The following is a 20,743-nucleotide window of genomic DNA, read 5'->3' as shown; positions in this document are numbered from 1 at the left end:
GTAAGTGTAAGTAGGCTGTTTATATTTTCTTATTGGCAACTATGTAAGTAGGCTGTTTATATTTTCTTATTGGCAACTATGTAAGTAGGCTGTTTATATTTTCTTATTAACAACGTTACGTAGCGCTCTGTATGAAAATCACTGGCTGTGCTGTGTGCAGTCTGTGGCTAGTTTGCATTGTTGTCTGCCATTGTAGTGTTGGGCAGCGGCAGCTGGATGTGAACAGCGCGTAGCGTTGCGCAGTTGGAGGTGAGCCGCCAGCAGTGGTGGATGTGAGGAGAGAGATGGCGGAGTTTTGTAATTTGTCATGAACTGCTATATATATTATGACTGTTAAGGTAAATACATTGTTTGTTCTCTATTAACATCTTTCAATTGCTAACTATCCCTATCAGTAGTTAGTGCCTTACGTAGTTTGAATCTGTTATTTAGCTGGCAGTAGTGGCGCTCGCTGTATTGCAGTAGTTCGAGTAATGGAGATTTTTGGTGAGGTAAGTGATTTGTGAAAGGTATAGGTTAATGTTAGTCAGGGCCATTCTTTTGCAGGGATTTTTGAAAGTCAGATTGCGTTGCGCTAAAAATATTGTGTGTCAGTTTAAGCACAGTCATGTATAATTGGTTCTACGGGGACGTTTCATATAAGGATTCAGTGTTTACTGACTTAGATAAGGATCCTAAATAGACACTTCTCGGTGTTTCTAAAGTGCATCACCAAGTGGAATTATGTTTTTATACCACTGCTATATAAAATCGATCTATACATTTTTTAAACCAGTACTTTTTGTAACAGCGCACGCTCCACTATCACCCGAAACACTCATTCTGAAAATATAATATTAAAATCGATATTTCACTATCGTGATCATTTGGACGAAAAGGTGGTTGCTTTTTCTCATTGCAGATAAAGGTGACAAGCTGAGGAGTCGTTCGGAGGGTGACAGCGAGGAGGGTTGTCGTTTGTACTTTTGGCACTCGCACGGGATCCTTCGCCCAGCAGCAGGTGCTTGAGCCCATGCTCCCTCTGATGGCAGATCAGCACACCACGGAAAGCATCGCGAATGCTCGACTGGTCCATCAGGCGGCGCCGCCTCCGCCGCCGCCTCCGCCACCTCCGCCGCCTCCACGACCCACACAGGGAGCGGCGCTGCCTTTGATCTCGCAGTCGGCAGTCGGCAGCTGTGCTCCCCGCCGTTCTCTCTCAATGTATGTGCTTCCGCATAAAACCGATGCCACGATTACCTCTCCACTGCGATGGTCCATCCCGTCTTCTGATCTCCGCAGCCTTGCGGCAGCGACGCTGCTGACTATGAAGTCTCCTAGGCCGATAGACGTATCGGTTGTGACTACATGAATATCTCGCGAACGGCAGGAGAAACTTCTGCCAACATCGTGAGGCTTTGTTCCGTTCATTATTTAGGGCGAGGAGAGTTTAAAAATGAGAGCCTACATCAAAATTTCTATATGTACTTATGATATGAGTAGCAGAGCTCGTTTTAAGTTCGACCATTACTGAAATAGAGGTATATGTGACGTCACACAATATGAACGTCAATAGATTGCGCTTAGGCATTTGCTTCAGTCACTATGTACAGAATTAATTAGCCGCAGAACAATATAGTCTTCACGAGTTATAATGTCGTGTCATTTTCATGTATTCCAGTTTTATTATACACTCCTGGAAATGGAAAAAAGAACACATTGACACCGGTGTGTCAGACCCACCATACTTGCTCCGGACACTGCGAGAGGGCTTTACAAGCAATGATCACACGCACGGCACAGCGGACACACCAGGAACCGCGGTGTTGGCCGTCGAATGGCGCTAGCTGCGCAGCATTTGTGCACCGCCGCCGTCAGTGTCAGCCAGTTTGCCGTGGCATACGGAGCTCCATCGCAGTCTTTAACACTGGTAGCATGCCGCGACACCGTGGACGTGAACCGTATGTGCAGTTGACGGACTTTGAGCGAGGGCGTATAGTGGGCATGCGGGAGGCTGGGTGGACGTACCGCCGAATTGCTCAACACGTGGGGCGTGAGGTCTCCACAGTACATCGATGTTGTCGCCAGTGGTCGGCGGAAGGTGCACGTGCCCGTCGACCTGGGACCGGACCGCAGCGACGCACGGATGCACGCCAAGACCGTAGGATCCTACGCAGTGCCGTAGGGGACCGCAACGCCACTTCCCAGCAAATTAGGGACACTGTTGCTCCTGGGGTATCGGCGAGGACCATTCGCAACCGTCTCCATGAAGCTGGGCTACGGTCCCGCACACCGTTAGGCCGTCTTCCGCTCACGCCCCAACATCGTGCAGCCCGCCTCCAGTGGTGTCGCGACAGGCGTGAATGGAGGGACGAATGGAGACGTGTCGTCTTGAGCGATGAGAGTCGCTTCAGCCTTGGTGCCAATGATGGTCGTATGCGTGTTTGGCGCCGTGCAGGTGAGCGCCACAATCAGGACTGCATACGACTGAGGCACACAGGGCCAACACCCGGCATCATGGTGTTGGGAGCGATCTCCTACACTGGCCGTACACCACTGGTGATCGTCGAGGGGACACTGAATAGTGCACGGTACATCCAAACCGTCATCGAACCCATCGTTCTACCATTCCTAGACCGGCAAGGGAACTTGATGTTCCAACAGGACAATGCACGTCCGCATGTATCCCGTGCCACCCAACGTGCTCTAGAAGGTGTAAGTCAACTACCCTGGCCAGCAAGATCTCCGGATCTGTCCCCCATTGAGCATGTTTGGGACTGGATGAAACGTCGTCTCACGCGGTCTGCACGTCCAGCACGAACGCTGGTCCAACTGAGGCGCCAGGTGGAAATGGCATGGCAAGCCGTTCCACAGGACTACATCCAGCATCTCTACGATCGTCTCCATGGGAGAATAGCAGCCTGCATTGCTGCGAAAGGTGGATATACACTGTACTAGTGCCGACATTGTGCATGCTCTGTTGCCTGTGTCTATGTGCCTGTGGTTCTGTCAGTGTGATCATGTGATGTATCTGACCCCAGGAATGTGTCAATAAAGTTTCCCCTTCGTGGGACAATGAATTCACGGTGTTCTTATTTGAATTTCCAGGAGTGTAAGTCCAGTCACATTAATGTGACATTCACCTGCGTTGTGCGACAATGTGTAATAACCACACACAGACGGCAGGTGGCAACAAGAGCATTGGAGGGTACATGAAACCTGTGGTGTGAGGTGACGGGCGGGGGGCTTGAGTTTGGGGTGGGGGGTGGGGGGAAGCAGAACAGTGCAGTCGTTGTCGTAATGAGGGAATGGCGAGCTTTATCTCGTGTCCTAAAGGGCGTGATCATTGGCTTTGGCAAGAAAGGTAGAAATATTTACGAAACGACTAAGTCAATAACGTGTTCGCGTTCCACCGTGGTTAAAGTACACTGTCCAAAGTGAATCGGCACTATCCAAAAAGGACCCAGACGCAACTGTAGAGCTTCACGGACCATAGATCCCAAGAGTAAATAACGACTGCGGAGATGTGTACTGGCGAACAGACGTGTAGCTGTAGAGCATCCGACCACCCAGATGAACCAAGGGGCTAGCAACAGTCTTTCTTCAACAACTTATTAGTGAACGTTGTTGCGTCTGGGCCTCCGCAGCATGCGCCTGGTACCTGCACCTACGCTGAGTACTGTTCATCGGCGACGAAGGCTCGTAATTGCGCGGCAGCACAACTGGATGTCCTCTGAGAGGAGGTGCCGTTTCAGATGAATTAAGTTTCATGCCCCATTGGGCTGAAAGTATACACGCTGCAACAATCGTCTGAATGGTCCTTGCTGCAGAAGGAAGCGTTATGGTCTGGCGAATATTTTCTTAGCATTCCCTGTGTAATCTCGTCATTCTGGTAGACACAATGGATCAACACAAGCATGTATCTCTCTTTGGTAACCACGTCCATCCCCATTTCAGTTCACTTCTCCTCGACACGTTGGCATCTACCAGCAGGACAATGCAACGTGTAACACAGCTCGCATTGTACGTGCATGGTCCAAGGACACGAAGATCAGGTTAGTGTTCGTCCTGACCATCAGACTCGTGGGATGCAAGCGAGCTACATTCTGCTCGAAACTGAAGCAACCTGTTTCAAACATGGGAGAATAAATTTTATTGATTCATAAGCTATTTCCCACAAGGGAAGGACAGGCTGAGGTGTCCAACACTGTCACACACTGAACTCCAAGTGCATTTAGATTTTTCCAGGGAGTGGAAATGCGGACAATGTGCGTGGTTTCGGATGTGGAGGTCAGCATCGGTTGTCCACATCGTGCTGTTCCAGAGGAAAATGCTGTGAGCGGAACAAGGTTGCCCCTCGATTTCCTAAAAACAATTTGTGGTAAGATCTTTTAGGACCGAACTGCTTATGTCATCGGTCCATAGACTTACACACTATTTATTCTAAGTTAAACTAACTTACGCTATGGACGAAACACACATCCATGCCCGAGGGAGTATTCGAACGTCCGACGGGGGAAGCCGAGCGGACCGTGACAAGACGCCGCAGATGGCGCGGTTACCCCACGCGGCCCTCGTTTTCCTCTGTTACCGTCATCAGCATCACAGAATTTACTTCTACATGCACCGCAATACTGTCACTACGTAAAGCCCTTGCATTTAGTATATAAAATAAACCAAAAATTAATCATGTTAACAGAGATGAAAATAACATTGAGGTCGAAGTTCAATGCCTTTCGTTTTCCGCCACTTACATTTCAAAAACATATAAGATTTTTGCTAAAGGGAGAAGTAAATGATTATTAAGAAAGTGTCTGTGTTAGAGTTCAGGAAAAATCTTGATTAATGGGAAAACATCGCTACAGGAACAAACACCAAACCTCCCTATTTCTACTGCTGTAAGAATTACAGATAAATTTTACAAAAGTAATAATGAAGATGTTGTTTATAAAAATTATTTAATGAATTAGACATGAAGTGCCCATCCAGATAATTATTTTTGACATGCAACTGCAAAGTATGCATAGAAAACTGTTACTCTTTCGGTGCAATCCGTATCTTGAAATATGTTGCGTTTTAAGTAACACGAAACGAGATCAAATTCCAGCTACAGTGGAAAAGGAGTAAGAATCAGTATGGACTTAGATATTAAATTCTTCAAAAGCATGACTGTAAAAATGGAGGAGTGTTCCAGAAAATCCATTCTTTGGCAAGTTTCTGTCTTCAATGACACATAACATTCAGCGACCTGAAAATAATGTTGATCTAGCAGGAATCGTATTACTGCTTCTAAAAATAATTCTACGTATTTATAAAAACTGTAAGTATAAATGGTTCAAATGGCTCTAAGCACTATGGGACTTAACATCTGAGGTCATCAATCCTCTAGAACATAGAACTACTTAAGCGTAACTAACCTAAGGACATCACACACATCCATGCCCGAGGCAGGATTCCAACATGCGACCGTAGCGGTCGCGCGGTTCCAGACTGAAGCGCCTAGAACCGCTCCGACACACCGGCCGGCTATAAAGGTAGAAATGAAGCCAATCCTGAAGGGTATACTACGAAATATTTACCATCTACATTATCAAACAGCTAATGGGAGGGGGGGGTGCACGAACTTAGTAGTATATTGTCTATCTAACCGCTTAGATGGCAACTATACACTTGGCTTTAGATATTTTGTGTGTTTACTGATCGACCTTAAAGTTTAAAGTGCTGCGTTAAGAGGACTGATCTCACGTGAAAGGTTTAACACAGTAAGTCATGTATTGCAGTTAGAAACTTCATGCAATGAAACTTCTCCATCAGGTGTGACGTTTTAATTAATTACTTCATTACCACTTGTTCTATTCACAAAACATTCTGCAAGCATTACACATATACAACTGGCTGTTCCTGCAAAATCATGCCACTATACGACACAGAGTTCAGTAGGACGTCATAAACGTTGAGTTGGGGAGAAATAACTTTTACTTGAAACGTAGCGCTGCTTGCTCACGTGACACTCATCCAGTGTTTGATATTAAGAGCATTTAGCGACTTCCAACAATCTTTAAGCATAATTTCAAACATTTTCAAATTATTTCTCGCTCATATACTTAAAGGCAAATACTGAACACACTAACTCATTTGTAATGTAATCAGACGTCTTTAGCTGTTTTATATGTGGGAGTTCAATCCTGTAGAGAATCGGGAGTGTTACTGATTAGTAACTATGAATTGAGATATGATTGTCTCGCAAAACCAATACCTATGGTAGATTATTAAATTAAGAGCCTAGAAACAAAACGGCGAATGAGAGCTATTTTCAAATTGATTGCCGAAGCCAGAATAACCACATGTGATGGATATTTAGCGATGTGTGGGATACGGTTTGCCATATGATGGCATTGCACCACCCAACAGCCATGCGGTTGGGAACCGCGAAGGTACAATAGAATATTGAGGGCAATAAGCCGCATCATTTGCCCTCAATACGCATGATACAAACCTAATAGCTTCGTTCACATTCTTGGCTGGGCTTTGGTGCAATGAAACACAAATGCGCCATGGTACGTCAGCCGTTCACTACGGGTGGACATGCTATTGCGTCAGCTCGGATTCCCGTGAAAAAAGTGACGCCTCTGACTACAGTAGGGACAGGGAAGCTGTCGCTTTCGTTGACCTGCTGAGTTAAACGTTTCCAAACCCCTAGGAGAACTACAATGTCTGAGGCGAATCGTTGGCACTGAAGCTACACGCGGCCAGGTTGCAATGTTGCCGGTTATGGCTCACAGGAACCACATGCCCAGTATCTGCTACCTGCGTACTCAAGGGCCAAAAACAAATAACGCAAGAGTACAGAGGATGTTTTGAAACGCATAATACATGTTGGGACTTGTGACATCTTTTGCAGCATGATTTTGAGCAGTTCAGATGCCCTCAAATCTACTCTGTGATACATGTCTCGTCTTTTCAACCACTGAATAAGATTCGTTTTTCATTGTTGCCAATGTTGGTGTTTTATCATGAACATCTGAATGATATGGGACACTATATATGGCTGATAGTGATATGAGGTATGTCATAAACGATGTATCGGACCATTTATGAAAAAAGTTGACTATTTATCTCATCATGAAAATCGCCTTTTTTCTGACGGATCATTAGCAGGTGATTTAGCGTAAAATCCTCTGATGCCCTTCCACATAAAAAAAAAATGACGCGCGGTTCTTTTTCCAAATGACACTATCATTGTGATTTTATGCATTCAATAACTTAAATTTTTATTTAATAAATGACTGACATTAATCCAAGTTTATATTCCAGCAACATAATACTGTGACATACTGTCACAAATCGCTCAGCGATATTGCTTCATTTTCTTCCACAATTTGGTGTTTATTATCGAGAGAACTGCATATGTGGGCTTGGGAGGAAGGTTTTGCCTTTTCGCACTGGGAAGGTGCACACCCACTGTGGTCTCATGGCTCTGTTCTCGACAGAAGGCTGTCACTGGAGCTCATTAGGGGTGTCGAGCATTCGCAGCGAGACTGACTGTGGAAGTTCGGTTGCTGCCTGTTTCGTGATTTTGTGGGCAGAAGCGGTGCCTCACGTATCAGAGGGCAGGGGACATCAGCCGCCACTGCTGTCTCCAGATAATGTTAAGTACGACATCTTTATGTTCCTGCACGAGCTTCAAAGGTCTAGGCACCAGCGTTGCCCAGCCAGTGTGAGAAAGACTATTGCTTCCTCTCCATAATTTGCCTTCCAATCAATCAGAGCTACCCCACCACCATGCCTGGCGAACAGAGTCAACCAATCAAGGAGAGACTGCTCTGTTCGAGTATCAGTCTTGTGATTGTTAACGTGTGCTTTGTAGGCGAAGAGTTGGAATTTCCTGCGGCAGTCCCCCGTTTTTTCATGATATAAGGGACATTGCCAAATCGGCAATAGCACTAAGTGTTCATTCCAGGTAAAATTCTTTGAAAGAAGAGAATTGATGAAGTAGCACTAAGATTCATTAAACTTCATGACTTTCGTGTTCTGGTCACCGTGCTATTGGTCCCTCGTGTTCCGTCTGGTGCTGATGGTGAATTTGCAGCCTACCAGTATTCCATACAACCTCACGTCTCCCCACAATATTAACATCATCTTGTGTGATTTCAATCCATGTTTTAGAAAAATTTGCTCTCTATTAACAAATCGTTTACTGTGTACAGCAAACGGCCTTGCCGGAGTGGTCACACCTGTTCCCGTGAGGTCACCGAAGTTAACCGCTGTCTGGCTTAACTACCACTTGGATGGGTGACCGTACGGTCTGCCGAGCGCTGTTGGCAAGCAGGGTGCACACGCCCTTGTGAGGACGATTGAGGAGCTACTTGACTGAGTCGTGGCGGCTCCGGTCGCGACGTCAGACAACGGCCAGGAGGGTGGCGTGCTGACGTCACGCTCCTCTGCGTCTGCATCCAGTGACATCTATAGTTGAGGGTGACACGGCAGTCGGTTAGTACTATGGGTCTTCCGAGACCTCTTCGGACGGACTTTAGTTCTTAGAGTTTACTCTGTACAATAGTCAGAACAAACAAAAAACCTGTTATTCTCGGACATGAATTAAACTTCAATATCCTTCAAATTGTCATACAGCCTTTACACTGCTGCATGAGCCATATCTAAGCTTGTTGTTCATACTGTGACGGTGTTATCATTGTACAGTGGAAAAATTCTACAATCATTCAGTTAAGATCATGATCATCGCACTTTCTCGAATTGTTTGACTATAAGCCAGTTTATTGGCTAGGAAAATCTGTGTCGATTCCTCCTTGGGTTATAATTTTGCTGTGTGGTGTTTTATGACTGGCTTACTAACTACCTTGCAGTATTGAGATGTAATAAGCAACAACATTTTAGAGCAACGTCATACCATAACGTAGGTCAAAAAAGAAAAAAAGGGAGAGAGAGGCAAACAGCTTAAACTTCCAGTGCTGTACTTTCAAATGTCATGCCCATGATCCTCTGCAAAAATCTGATCTGCCATGTTACATCTGTCACTTCGTTTAATATTTCACGTTCATTAATAACTGAACAGGCTGGAGCCTATGTCCCTGGGCACATGGAGAAATTCAGAGTTTCCGAGAAAAAGTAGGTTGTCCTTCTGAAACGACGTGGGGAGTTTCACTAACGAGGGATGTTTCCTTCTCTTCTATTACTTATACGGCCGACGTATGGCGTCTTTCTGAAAATCGTTCGAAGCTGTCACTTACTTCTTTCTCTCAGGCCCCTTGTTCGTGATTGCTACACCTTTGATGATTCATTCTCATTACAGTCTATGTCGTATGATTAGTCCCCCGTAACTACACCATTGTTTTTACTTTATTCCTACGCAGTGGCAGGCCTCCTTAGAGATTACGCAACGCAATATAGGATGTCAACTTTTTCTTGTTTCCTGAAAGAAGTACCTCTCCGAAGACAGTAATTTCCGGTCTCGGTTTCGCTCCTCGTGCTAGGCTTGCACTAATCGTTGCTCTGGACATAGTGCGAAATGAGGTAAATAAAGACCAAGAACACCAAAAACGAAAACAGTTACATAATAGATTTGTAGTTAAATAAGCGGCACTGCAGCACCAGTGGCACTAAGAAACTGCTGCGTTTCATGCACGACCACTTTAGCTCGGCAGCGCAGCGACGTGGTTCGTGGTACCCGATAAAGTGGAGTTCGTCGTCGGGCGGCTTCCTGTGCTCGATTGGCACTCTACTAAGCCGTCAGTACCAAACATTTGTCTCAAAGATTATAGGCAGCCCTCTATGGTACCGAAACTGATGCGGTTATAGAGAGCGGAGTATAACGCCAACACTTAACGACATTCGTAATTCTCGGTTCTTTAGAAGTGGTGTTTTTCTAGTGTTTTATGAACGTTCTGCCCCTATGTTTACTTCTTATTTTGTACCAAATGTTAACCACTCCTATCCGTGTAATATAACCTGTGAAAACATTTTATAGGTTACAGACCGATGTTTAAGGTCGATAGAATTCTGACGTGGGGTAGGAAAAGCTTGAGGGAAGTGCCTGTAGAAGTGTATGAGTGTGTGGGTCAGTAGTCAGCCATCATTGTGAGCACATTTCGGACGGTACGGGGCTAAAATCTGTACAAGGTTGTTGAAATATCGCCTTAAATGGTTGTTGGCTCGGAAAGTATTATGCACGAACTCCATGCAGTGGATACTCACGCAGAAATTTATCAATCTGTTATAAAGTGTTGGCCTATAGCTTTTTGACTTACAAGGATAGTAATCGTAACTACACTGAATATAATAATTTTATGCGTATAAATTAAGCTGTTTAAATATGTTTCAATTTTATAATTAATGTTTAAACATTGCCAAGCATTAAATAAAATGAAAAAATGTCAAGACAGCAGTGGGAATCGAATCTGAGCAGACAAATTGCCAGTCACTGCATTTAACCACTGTGTTATCGTGCTGTTACGTGAGTTGCATCTCATAAATCCCTCATACTGCACGTGTAAATCTTAAGAGAGTGTTTTACCTTTTCCTGTGGCCCATTCAGGCGAAATATTCTAGGAACTTCTAAGGGGCATCAACCTGCTTTTGCTCTCATAATTCTGTTTTATCCATAGTTTCTGTCAAAGGAATCAATGGCCTGTTTATAAACAACAGCTGAAGTCATATGCAGATTAAATATTTGTTCAGTACATCGTCTCCCCTTCGTGAAACCGCCTTAATATTAATCTCCATTTGGAAAATGAGTTATGTGCAACTGACTGCAAAGAAATTTCTCCATAGTCGTTAACATCTTGTTTATAGCCTTTCATATGTAGTAAATGTATCAAAGCCAAGTTTCACTCTCCAGAGAGTTTTTCTGGTTTCTAGGATTACTAAAAGTTTAATTTTTGAGTTCCTTTTTTATTTTTTCTGCTCCAATACATTCTTCTCCTCCAGTGTTATAAGGTTTTAACAACTATTTAATTTCTTTGATAGTTATGGGTAAATTTTGTTCTAGATCTTCGAGAGTGTTTGAGTATTCAAGCCATGGATTAGTTCTGGACAGTTAACAAACTGATCAAAATATACTGCAAGTATTCCGAAATTTTCATTGATACGTAAGTCAAATTGGCGAGCCTCGTCCCGTGACCCTCTCGTCCTAGATTTATATTTGAAGCAGATCCACCTAACTATTGCGTTGGGCAGTTATAGAGATTATGAAGAATAATTTCATTTCCCTGTATGGTCAGATGGAAGCTGGGAGTTAATTCAGTTCTGAGGTTCTCACGTAAACTTTTGGGTGCAGCACAAAACAGATTCATGTCGCTTACAGCGTATGAGTGATGGAAGGCGGTCGAAGCTGCTCCAGTCAGCATGTTAAGATGGCAAGAAACAAGTAGTTGTACGAGTAGCTAGCTACTGTGGACTACGTAGTAACTGATAGCTTTACCTGTATTTTCATCTTTGTCCCTCTGGGTAACAGCTGAATTATGAGACGATTTAGAAGCATTGTTCCAGTAGTGTGAGTGTCCGGTTTGTCCTTGCAAAATTGTTTTGTCTTGAATTAGTCCAAATTGTTATTAACTATCGAACTTCTAATTATCTGAGCTTACCTCACTCAGTTTGTTTCCTACATGCTGTGTAGCATTCATTGCTGAAGTGCCATTGTTCGCTTTCGTTTATCATAGTTCTCCCCTACGGAGGAAGTCTCATTCTTGAATGATTAACATCGCCTCTAGTGTAGTTTCCGCTTCCTTAGTGCGCAGAGTACACTACACGCTGATCTTTTTACCATTTAGATTCAATCGGTGGTAAATGTGTACATGACAGTTTCATGATCAAATATTTAATTCGTCTCTTGTCAAATTCCATTTCGGCTGGAGAAGAGAATGTTAGTAAGTGTCGTATTTTACAAGGCTTTTTTAAAGTTGCAAGTTTCTATTCCCATGTGGTTGTAGTCGGTAATATAGATCATAAAGCTACAACTTCATGTAAAGATCTGGTAGTTACCATTCTTAGGCAGTAAAAATTTCGTGTTATCTTGTGTAGGGTTGGATTAAGATCTCCTCATTATAAATCAGGAATCAAATAATTAATTTTCTATGGATGGAAGTCGGTTCGGCCATTGCACTTATGACCGACGAACGATTTAAAATAGTAACAAAAAATGTGGGATGTCTTATGAAAGAAGATATTGATATACTAATACAGGCCTAGTATGATAAGTTGTTAACTCTTCTCATGTTTTATCAATAATTCCCAGATGTCTACGACGATTTAAAATTCCCTTAATAATAATAAAACATAAAGAACTATTCAGAAGGGTAGCCTAGTCTCAAGCACAACGTCAATCTCCAATCCAACGTCGTTACGACAAAATGACTTTATGACTTTCGCTGTTCTGGAAACTAGCGAGTAGTGCGTAATGGTGGCTAAAATTTTTTGTCGTACATCAGAAAGATTTGCGTATTTAAGATTCAGGTAGGTGCGGAGACACTGCTATTTTATATTTTAAACCTGTGCCTTCAGGTCGCAGATCACATCCTCAGAACTTTACAACTTTTGACACTCGCATCTTTTCTTTCCCGTACCCAAAGTCATTAATCTTTGATTCGTTTTAAACTGAACTGCACAACTCTTACCTTTCATCTCTTTCACTAAATAAAACTAATTTCTTAGAGCTTTCCTCTGTTGCTCGATTAGTAACTTATTTCAGTTTAAAACATTCTGCTGTTACAAATTCCACTAAAATACTGATGAAAACAGTAAGGCTGCTGATTATTTTTAAAACACGCCTCCATCTCTCACCCATTTTTCTCATTTCAACTGTATCTCACTTGTTTCTGTGTTAAAGGAAATTAATCGCTTGGAAATGACTCATTAACATCTGTAAAGTTCAATTTTATATTCCGTAGAAAGCGTTCACATGTTGTAGTATTACATGCAACCTGTTATAAGGGATAGAGATTGTTTCAAGTAGGCATGAATATGGAACCCTGGAACATATGCACCGCAAAAGTAGAGAAGGTAGTGGGAAAGATTAACACTAATAGGAAATAGGAAACCATTTGAACAAAGCAAGTTACAATATGCAGATAATTTCAGATCTCAAATACTGATAAAATTTGAAGCTAGACAGTCGATAAACGACACGTTCCAATCACCCACTCACGTAGAAGTGTTAAACAATGAGTGCACCAGTGCAAGTTTCTCATTATGTTTATCTGAACGTTGATTAACTGTGAAACATCGGATGACTGTAGAGAGCATTTAGAATGTGAACGCTTTTGGAAACAATTATGAAGAAGAAGTCTTAACTGCAGAAACCACAAATTTGCCAGGCATGCTCTACTATAATGGGTATTAATTCTTCTTTCCATAATTGCGGTAAATGAGACAGGGAGCTGCAGAAAATCTGAGATTTCCGTTTCAAACTGCAGATCAATAGCGCTTTCTGGCAGGAAGTACTCAGACAGCGTGACGGGAAACAGAATGTAATGTCTCATCCCACAACACTCTGTGCAGAAATTACACCCATAAGAAAATGAGTTATAATTACATATGATACTAAATTTCAGTAGAGAAGAGCGACGTTCGTGTCACGTTTAAGCGATTACTTTTACGTCTCATTCAAATACCACATTTGTTTGAAATCCATTCATTCGTTTCTGTCCGTTCACTATCCCAGTGTCTTTGGTATACTTAAATAATAGAAATCCGAATACGGCAGGAAATGGAAAATCTGAAGTTGGCGTAAACTTGAAGACAATGAGAAGTCAGTAATTCCAGCTTACGGAGGACAATCCCTCACAGGATACTTGCTCTTTGGTTGTCCATTCTGCATGCACACCAGATATTTTAATGTCTTACGTACCTTAAGTCGATAGCTGTTTTAATGTTTATTTACGTCAACTTTCATAATGGTTCATTTTCTCTTACATACATTTTCCACATTTTCCATTTATTTCAATCATCTCGTGACACTGTCCTACAAAGCCGAAAGCTGGTTTGCGACCATACAATGTTTATCAGAATATCAGGAAAGTGTTTCTTACTTTATATTATAATAAATTTTTATTTTTCATGATTTTAGGGTATAATTTTACTGTGAAATTAGTTACGTTTAAGAATTTATTGTAAGTGGTTACTGAAGTTAGACGAGCAAAATCCTTTTTAGAAAGTGTTTAATCCAAGTTATTAGCAATTATCTACATCTGCATCTACATGGATATTCTGCAAATCATACATAAGTACCTGACAGAGGGTTCATCGAAACAACTTCGCAATAATTCTCTGTTATTCTACTATCGATCAGCTCGGGGGACAAACGAACGCCTATAGCTTTCCGCGAAAGCTTTGATTTCTCATATTTTATATGATGATCGTTGCTCCCTATATAGGTCGACATCAGAAAAATATTTTCGCTTTCGGAGGATGTCCACCGCAAATCCTGTATCATGTCCGAGACACTCTGTCCTCTGTGTCTCGAAAATACAAACGTGTTTGCCTTCTTTTTCAATGTATTCCATTAATCCCATCCGATAAGGATCCCACTATGCATAGCAGTACTCCAAAAGAGTGGACGGACAAGGTAGTCTACGCAGTCTCTTCAATAAATCTGTCGCAGCTTGTAAGTGTTCTGCCAATGAAACGCTGGCTTTGGTTTGTCTTCCCCACAACATTTGTTATGTGTCCTTTCCAGTTCAAGTTATTCGTAATTGTAATTCCTAGGTTTGTTCTTAAATTTACTGCATTTAGATGCGACTGATTTATTGTGTAACGAAATTTAACAGATTCGTTTTAGCACTCATGTGGGTGATCTCACACATTTCATCATTTAGAGTCAATTACCTATTTTTGCGATTGGTTTTGATCTTCTTACTGTTTTGCTAGACGACAAAAGTCAGCATCATCTGCAAACAAGATCGCTGATCAGATTGTCTTCTAAATTATTTATGTAGATCAGGAAAAACAGAGGGCCTGTAACAGTACCTTGGGGAACGCCAGACATCACCTCTCTTTTACTCTATGACTTTCCGTCATGTACTACGAACTCTGACTTCCCTGACAGCAATCACGAATCCATTCGCATAGCTGAGATGATACTCCATCAGCACGCCAATTGATTACAAGCCGCCTTGCACCAAACCAAATCTAGAAATACGGAATCAGTTTGAAATCTTTTATCGTTAGCATGCAACATTTTGTGTGAGTAAAGAGCTAATTGTGTTCCACAAGAACGAAAGAACGATGTCTCTTTTTTTTTTTTTTTTTTTTTTTCCCAATCCGTGCGGAATATGTGTCAATAGACCGGTCTCTTCGACGTAGTTCATAACGTTAGAACGCAATTTATGTTCCAAAATTCTGCTGTATATTGACGTTAATGATGTGGGCTTGTAATTCAGTGGATTACTCCTATTGCTTTTCTTGAACGTTGATGTGACCTGTGCAACTTTCTAGTATTTGAATACCAATTGTATATGATTCTTAAGCACGGAGCTATTACATCAGCATACACTGGAAGGAACCTAAATGGTATACGATCTGGACCGGAAGACATTCTTTCATAAGTTACAGGGTGTTTCAAAAATGACCGGTATATTTGAAACGGCAATAAAAACTAAACGAGCATCGATAGAAATACACCGTTTGTTGCAATATGCTTGGGACAACAGTACATTTTCAGGCAGACAAACTTTCGAAATTACAGTACTTACAATTTTCAACAACAGATGGCGCTGCGGTCTGGGAAACTCTATAGTACAATATTTTCCACATATCCACCATGCGTAGCAATAATATGGCGTAGTCTCTGAATGAAATTACCCGAAACCTTTGACAACGTGTCTGGCGGAATGGCTTCACATGCAGATGAGATGTACTGCTTCAGCTGTTCAATTGTTTCTGGATTCTGGCGGTACACCTGGTCTTTCAAGTGTCCCCACAGAAAGAATTCACAGGGGTTCATGTCTGGCGAATAGGGAGGCCAATCCACGCTGCCTCCTGTATGTTTCGGGTAGCCCAAAGCAATCACACGATCATCGAAATATTCATTCAGGAAATTAAAGACGTCGGCCGTGCGATGTGGCCGGGCACCATCTTGCATAAACCACGAGGTTTCCGCAGTGTCGTCTAAGGCAGTTTGTACCGCCACAAATTCACGAAGAATGTCCAGATAGCGAGATGCAGTAATCGTTTCGGATCTGAAAAATGGTCCAATGATTCCTTTGGAAGAAATGGCGGCCCAGACCAGTACTTTTTGAGGATGCAAGGACGATAGGACTGCAACATGGGGCTTTTCGGTTCCCCATATGCGCCAGTTCTGTTTATTGACGAAGCCGTCCAGGTAAAAATAAGCTTCGTCAGTAAACCAAATGCTGCCCACATGCATATCGCCGTCATCAATCCTGTGCACTATATCGTTAGCGAATGTCTCTCGTGCAGCAATGGTAGCGGCGCTGAGGGGTTGCTGCGTTTGAATTTTGTATGGATAGAGGTGTGAACTCTGGTGCATGAGACGATACGTGGACGTTGGCGTCATTTGGACCGCAGCTGCAACACGGCGAACGGAAACCCGAGGCCGCTGTTGGATCACCTGCTGCACTAGCTGCGCGCTGCCCTCTGTGGTTGCCGTACGCGGTCGCCCTCCCTTTCCAGCACGTTCATCCGTCACGTTCCCAGTCCGTTGAAATTTTTCAAACAGATCCTTTATTGTATCGCTTTTCGGTCCTTTGGTTACATTAAACCTCCGTTGAAAACTTCATCTTGTTGCAACAACACTGTGTTCTAGGCGGTGGAATTCCAACACCAGAAAAATCCTCTGTTCTAAGGAATAAACCATGTTGTCTACAGCACACTTGCACGTTGTGAACAGCACACGCTTACAGCAGAAAGACGACATACAGAATGGCGCACCCACAGACTGCGTTGTCTTTTATATCTTTCACATCACTTGCAGCGCCATCTGTTGTTGAAAATTGTAACTACTGTAATTTAGAAAGTTTGTCCGCCTGAAAATGTACTGTTGTCCCAAGCATATTGCAACAAACGTTGTATTTCTATCGCTGCTCGTTTAGTTTTTATTGCCGTTTCAAATATACCGGTCATTTTTGAAACACCCTGTATTTAAGTTGTTTCACTGCTGCTAGGATATTTACTTCTAAGTTACTGATGCTGGCAGCTGTTCTTGATTCGAATTCTGAAATATCTGTTTCTTCTTCTTAGTTGAAATAATTTCGGAATCCTGTGCTTAGTAATTCAGCTTTAGCAGCACTATCATCGATAGTATTTCCATTGCCGTCGCGCAGAGAAGGCAGTGATTGTGTCTTGCCGCTAGCATACTTTACATACGACGAGAATCTCTTTGCATTTTCTGCCACGTTTAGAGACGAAGTTTCTTTGTTGAAACTCTTAAAAGCATCTTGCATTGGAGTCCACGCTAAATTTTGAGCTTCAGGAGAAGATAATCAATCTTGGGGTTTTGCGTTCGTTTAATTTGGCATATTTTTCGTTGTTTCTGTAATATTGTTCTCACCTGTTTTGTGTACCATGGGGAACCAGCTCCTTCGTTTGTTAATTTATTTGGCACAAATGTGTCAATTGCCGTCGATATTATTTCTTTGAATTCAAGCCGCTCCTGGAGTACACTTGCTTTGTTAATTTGGAGGGAGTGGAGATTGTCTCTAACGAAGGATTCATTGCGAATTTTTACCTGATTTTTTAATAGCTAAATTTTTCGTTTATGTTTTATAGTTTTTGGAATCACGGTATTCACTTTCGTTACGAAAAACCTGTGTTCACTGATCCAATAACCGTTTTGATGCTCGTTATTAGCTCATGATTATTTGTTGGTAACAGGTCAAGTGCGTTTTCACAACCGTTTACTATTAGAGTAGGTTCATGAACTAACTCCAGCCGGCCGCGGTGGTCTAGCGGTTCTGGCGCTGCAGTCCGGAACCGCGGGACTGCTACGGTCGCAGGTTCGAATCCTGCCTCGGGCATGGGTGTGTGTGATGTCCTTAGGTTAGTTAGGTTTAAGTAGTTCTAAGTTCTAGGGGACTTATGACCTAAGATGTTGAGTCCCATAGTGCTCAGAGCCATTTGAACCATTTGAACTAACTCCTCTAAATAATTTTCAGGGAATGCGTTTACCAAAATTTCGGATGACGCTTTATTGGTACCTCCGGATTGAAACATGTATTTTCTCCAACAAATGGAGGATAAACTATATTTGTAGGAGTCGGCATGTGTTCAAAATGAGATTCAAGTTTTCGTTGAAGCTTTCAGCTATTGTATCATCCGATTTGGGAAATCGGTAAAAGGATCCAATTAATATCGTATTCCGGTTGCCAAGAATGACCCCTACCCACACTATCTCACAGAAAATATCTGCACTGTGAAAAATAAAACAAAAATTGTCGTGGGAAAAGGTGAGTGCAGACAATAGTGCCGAAATCCGTGGTTAGCATTTTTTATTCCATATACGGAAATACGATATTCAAACAGCAGTAACCATAATATGACGCAATTAATATCCTGAACTGACAATAATGTACAGTTTACCGAAGAGGTCATAGGATTATAAACGTGTTTCTGTACTACCATCAGTAGTTGCTAGTATTCAGATTATATTTAATTTTTCCAATAATCCTTATTAACGTCAATTAGTTTTCTGCAGACTACGGAGAATACAAAGGTAAGGATAAATTTATTAGAGATATCAGATCAGATATGTTAACCGTAATAGTTCACAGAATTTATAAATTTGTTCTGAAATCTCTCTCTCTCTCTCTCCCTCTGTGTACCTATCTATCCATCTCTCCCCCTCTCACAAACAATCCATTGCAGCAGTAAATCACTGAGACTGACAGAGACAAAGCAGTTGTTCAGTTGACGAAAGTTATGGGAAGAGATTATTTGTACTTATAATAATTTAGGGAGTGAGCTACACTGCGACGATCTGATTGAGATATGAACCTCACCATTCGCATAAATAAATTCCATTCATTCAGAGGTGTGGGAAGGTTATAAAGGAGCCACGTGTTCCTAGCTACAAATCCAACTCGGTATAGTAATGCAGTCACTGATTTAATGATTTCCAACACATTAATTTATGTTACGAGCTTACCTTTGCACTTCACACTGTTGGCCTTGCACTGTGACAATTGCACTAATGCCAACTTGGCACTGTTTTAACTACTGCTGGCTGTATGGTGTTCGTGTTTCAGTGTTTCTGTTTTACGTTAAGAACTTATCTTTGTGTCGAACTCCTGTTATTGTCCAACTGTGGAAACTGCAACTATGTTAAAGTGGCACTTTCGCAAATACTGTTGGCTGTACGGTCTTTGCTATCCAAAGCCAAAAATAAGTATATAAATAATAAAATAGTTTTCAGGATCACTATAAGTTCCTTTTAGCTGTAAAGTTTATATCGCAGAAACGTTAAAGAGTCAGAAACTTAGGAACATCGTCACCAGCTATCACAAAACGTCGCGTTTAGAAGTAGATGAATATATATAAATGTTTTTTTTTTTTATTTTTAATTTTCGTCCGAATAATAGCGAAGCGTGTAGCTGTCGGGTGCGTTGCTTTAGGAGACGCAACAGCAGCGCGGTCCGCTAAACATGAAAAGTGGGTGAAGAGCGCCGGTGACAGCGGGTAATCCTGCAAAACGACGGCGTCACCGGCTCCAGAGGAGCGCCGCTTTGTGTGCGACTGCCAGTGACGTGTGATGTAGGGTAGGGCAGGGTAGGGCAATGCATGGAAGCCGAGCCACGCCGAGCCGCGCAGCAATACGGCAAATGTCGAAAGGCTACAAAAGCACCCTTCCGTGTCTCTTCATTCCTTCCTCTTTTCTCCGCCCTGCCACTGCCCTCCCTTCGACCTCCCACCCTTCCCCTCTCGGTCGCTGTCTCTCTCCCTCTTTCTCTCACTGCGCGTATCTACATCCCTTTACCTATCCGCGTTACACACATACACACACACACTACACGCAATACTCACAGCTTTCTCTTCCAGTTGCAAATAAAGTTCGCGCACGTTATTTTTCTTTATCGTTTTCATGATTGCCTTGTTGTTTGTTCCTCAGAATACAAATCTATTTGACGGTCTGTAAACTCTATGACCGACTGGAACTCGAACACGGAAAATGCGAAATGTAATAACACTGCACCAATAGACGTTATTTTGGTATTGTTTTCTTAGGCTGCCAGTTTGCACATTCCAATCACGCAATCTTCAACCCTCTCGCATTGAGTGACACAAAGTACCACTCGTGCATATATAACACAAGGCACCGATATTCATATCGGGTTCGTAGATATGCGAACTTCGTGAAAATATGTGAAGAGCACATAAACGAGTGGCACTTGGTGTCAGTCAGGCGACAATCCTGAAGGTAACGTGGCTTGAACGTCGAAACTTGTTGCCTAATGAAACCATGTTAAAATAACGGCTATACATTTCATTGACCAGCCGTTGTCCCATGATCCTGAGCCCAAGATGAAGTTGCATTTCTGGACCATTAGAGTATCGAAAACTGGAAGGAGGTTATTGCATATTTTATTTTACGACTCCTAGTTTAATAATTCGGTCGCTAAGAGCAATACCCTCGAGTGTCAAACGCTGGTATTCGACATTCTAACCAGCACAAAACTATAATCATTCAACTCCAGCAAAGCTTACTTCCTATAGCAGAGTGAAATATTGATTCTGAGTAAGTAATTAGTAAACGAATTACATGTATGTAATCGCATGTACACTCACAGATTGCAGATTG

The 20,743-nt window shown here is 42.4% G+C and overlaps 1 protein-coding gene across 1 annotated transcript in view; it reads left to right on the top strand.

Annotated features, from left to right (window-relative positions):
• Positions 1-1,012: 1,012 nt before the first annotated feature.
• Positions 1,013-20,743, top strand: part of LOC126101306 (WAS/WASL-interacting protein family member 3-like) — a 37,867-nt gene continuing 18,136 nt past the window's right edge. The window contains exon 1 of the mRNA XM_049911983.1: positions 1,013-1,203. Coding sequence (XP_049767940.1) covers positions 1,013-1,203 — 191 coding nt within the window. The remainder of the gene's footprint in view (positions 1,204-20,743) is intronic.

The sequence above is a fragment of the Schistocerca cancellata genome, chromosome 9 (genome assembly GCF_023864275.1).
Source record: "Schistocerca cancellata isolate TAMUIC-IGC-003103 chromosome 9, iqSchCanc2.1, whole genome shotgun sequence".
Classification (NCBI taxonomy): domain Eukaryota; kingdom Metazoa; phylum Arthropoda; class Insecta; order Orthoptera; family Acrididae; genus Schistocerca; species Schistocerca cancellata.
Note: the sequence above shows the minus strand (reverse complement) of the source record. Positions and strands in the feature narration are given on the sequence as shown.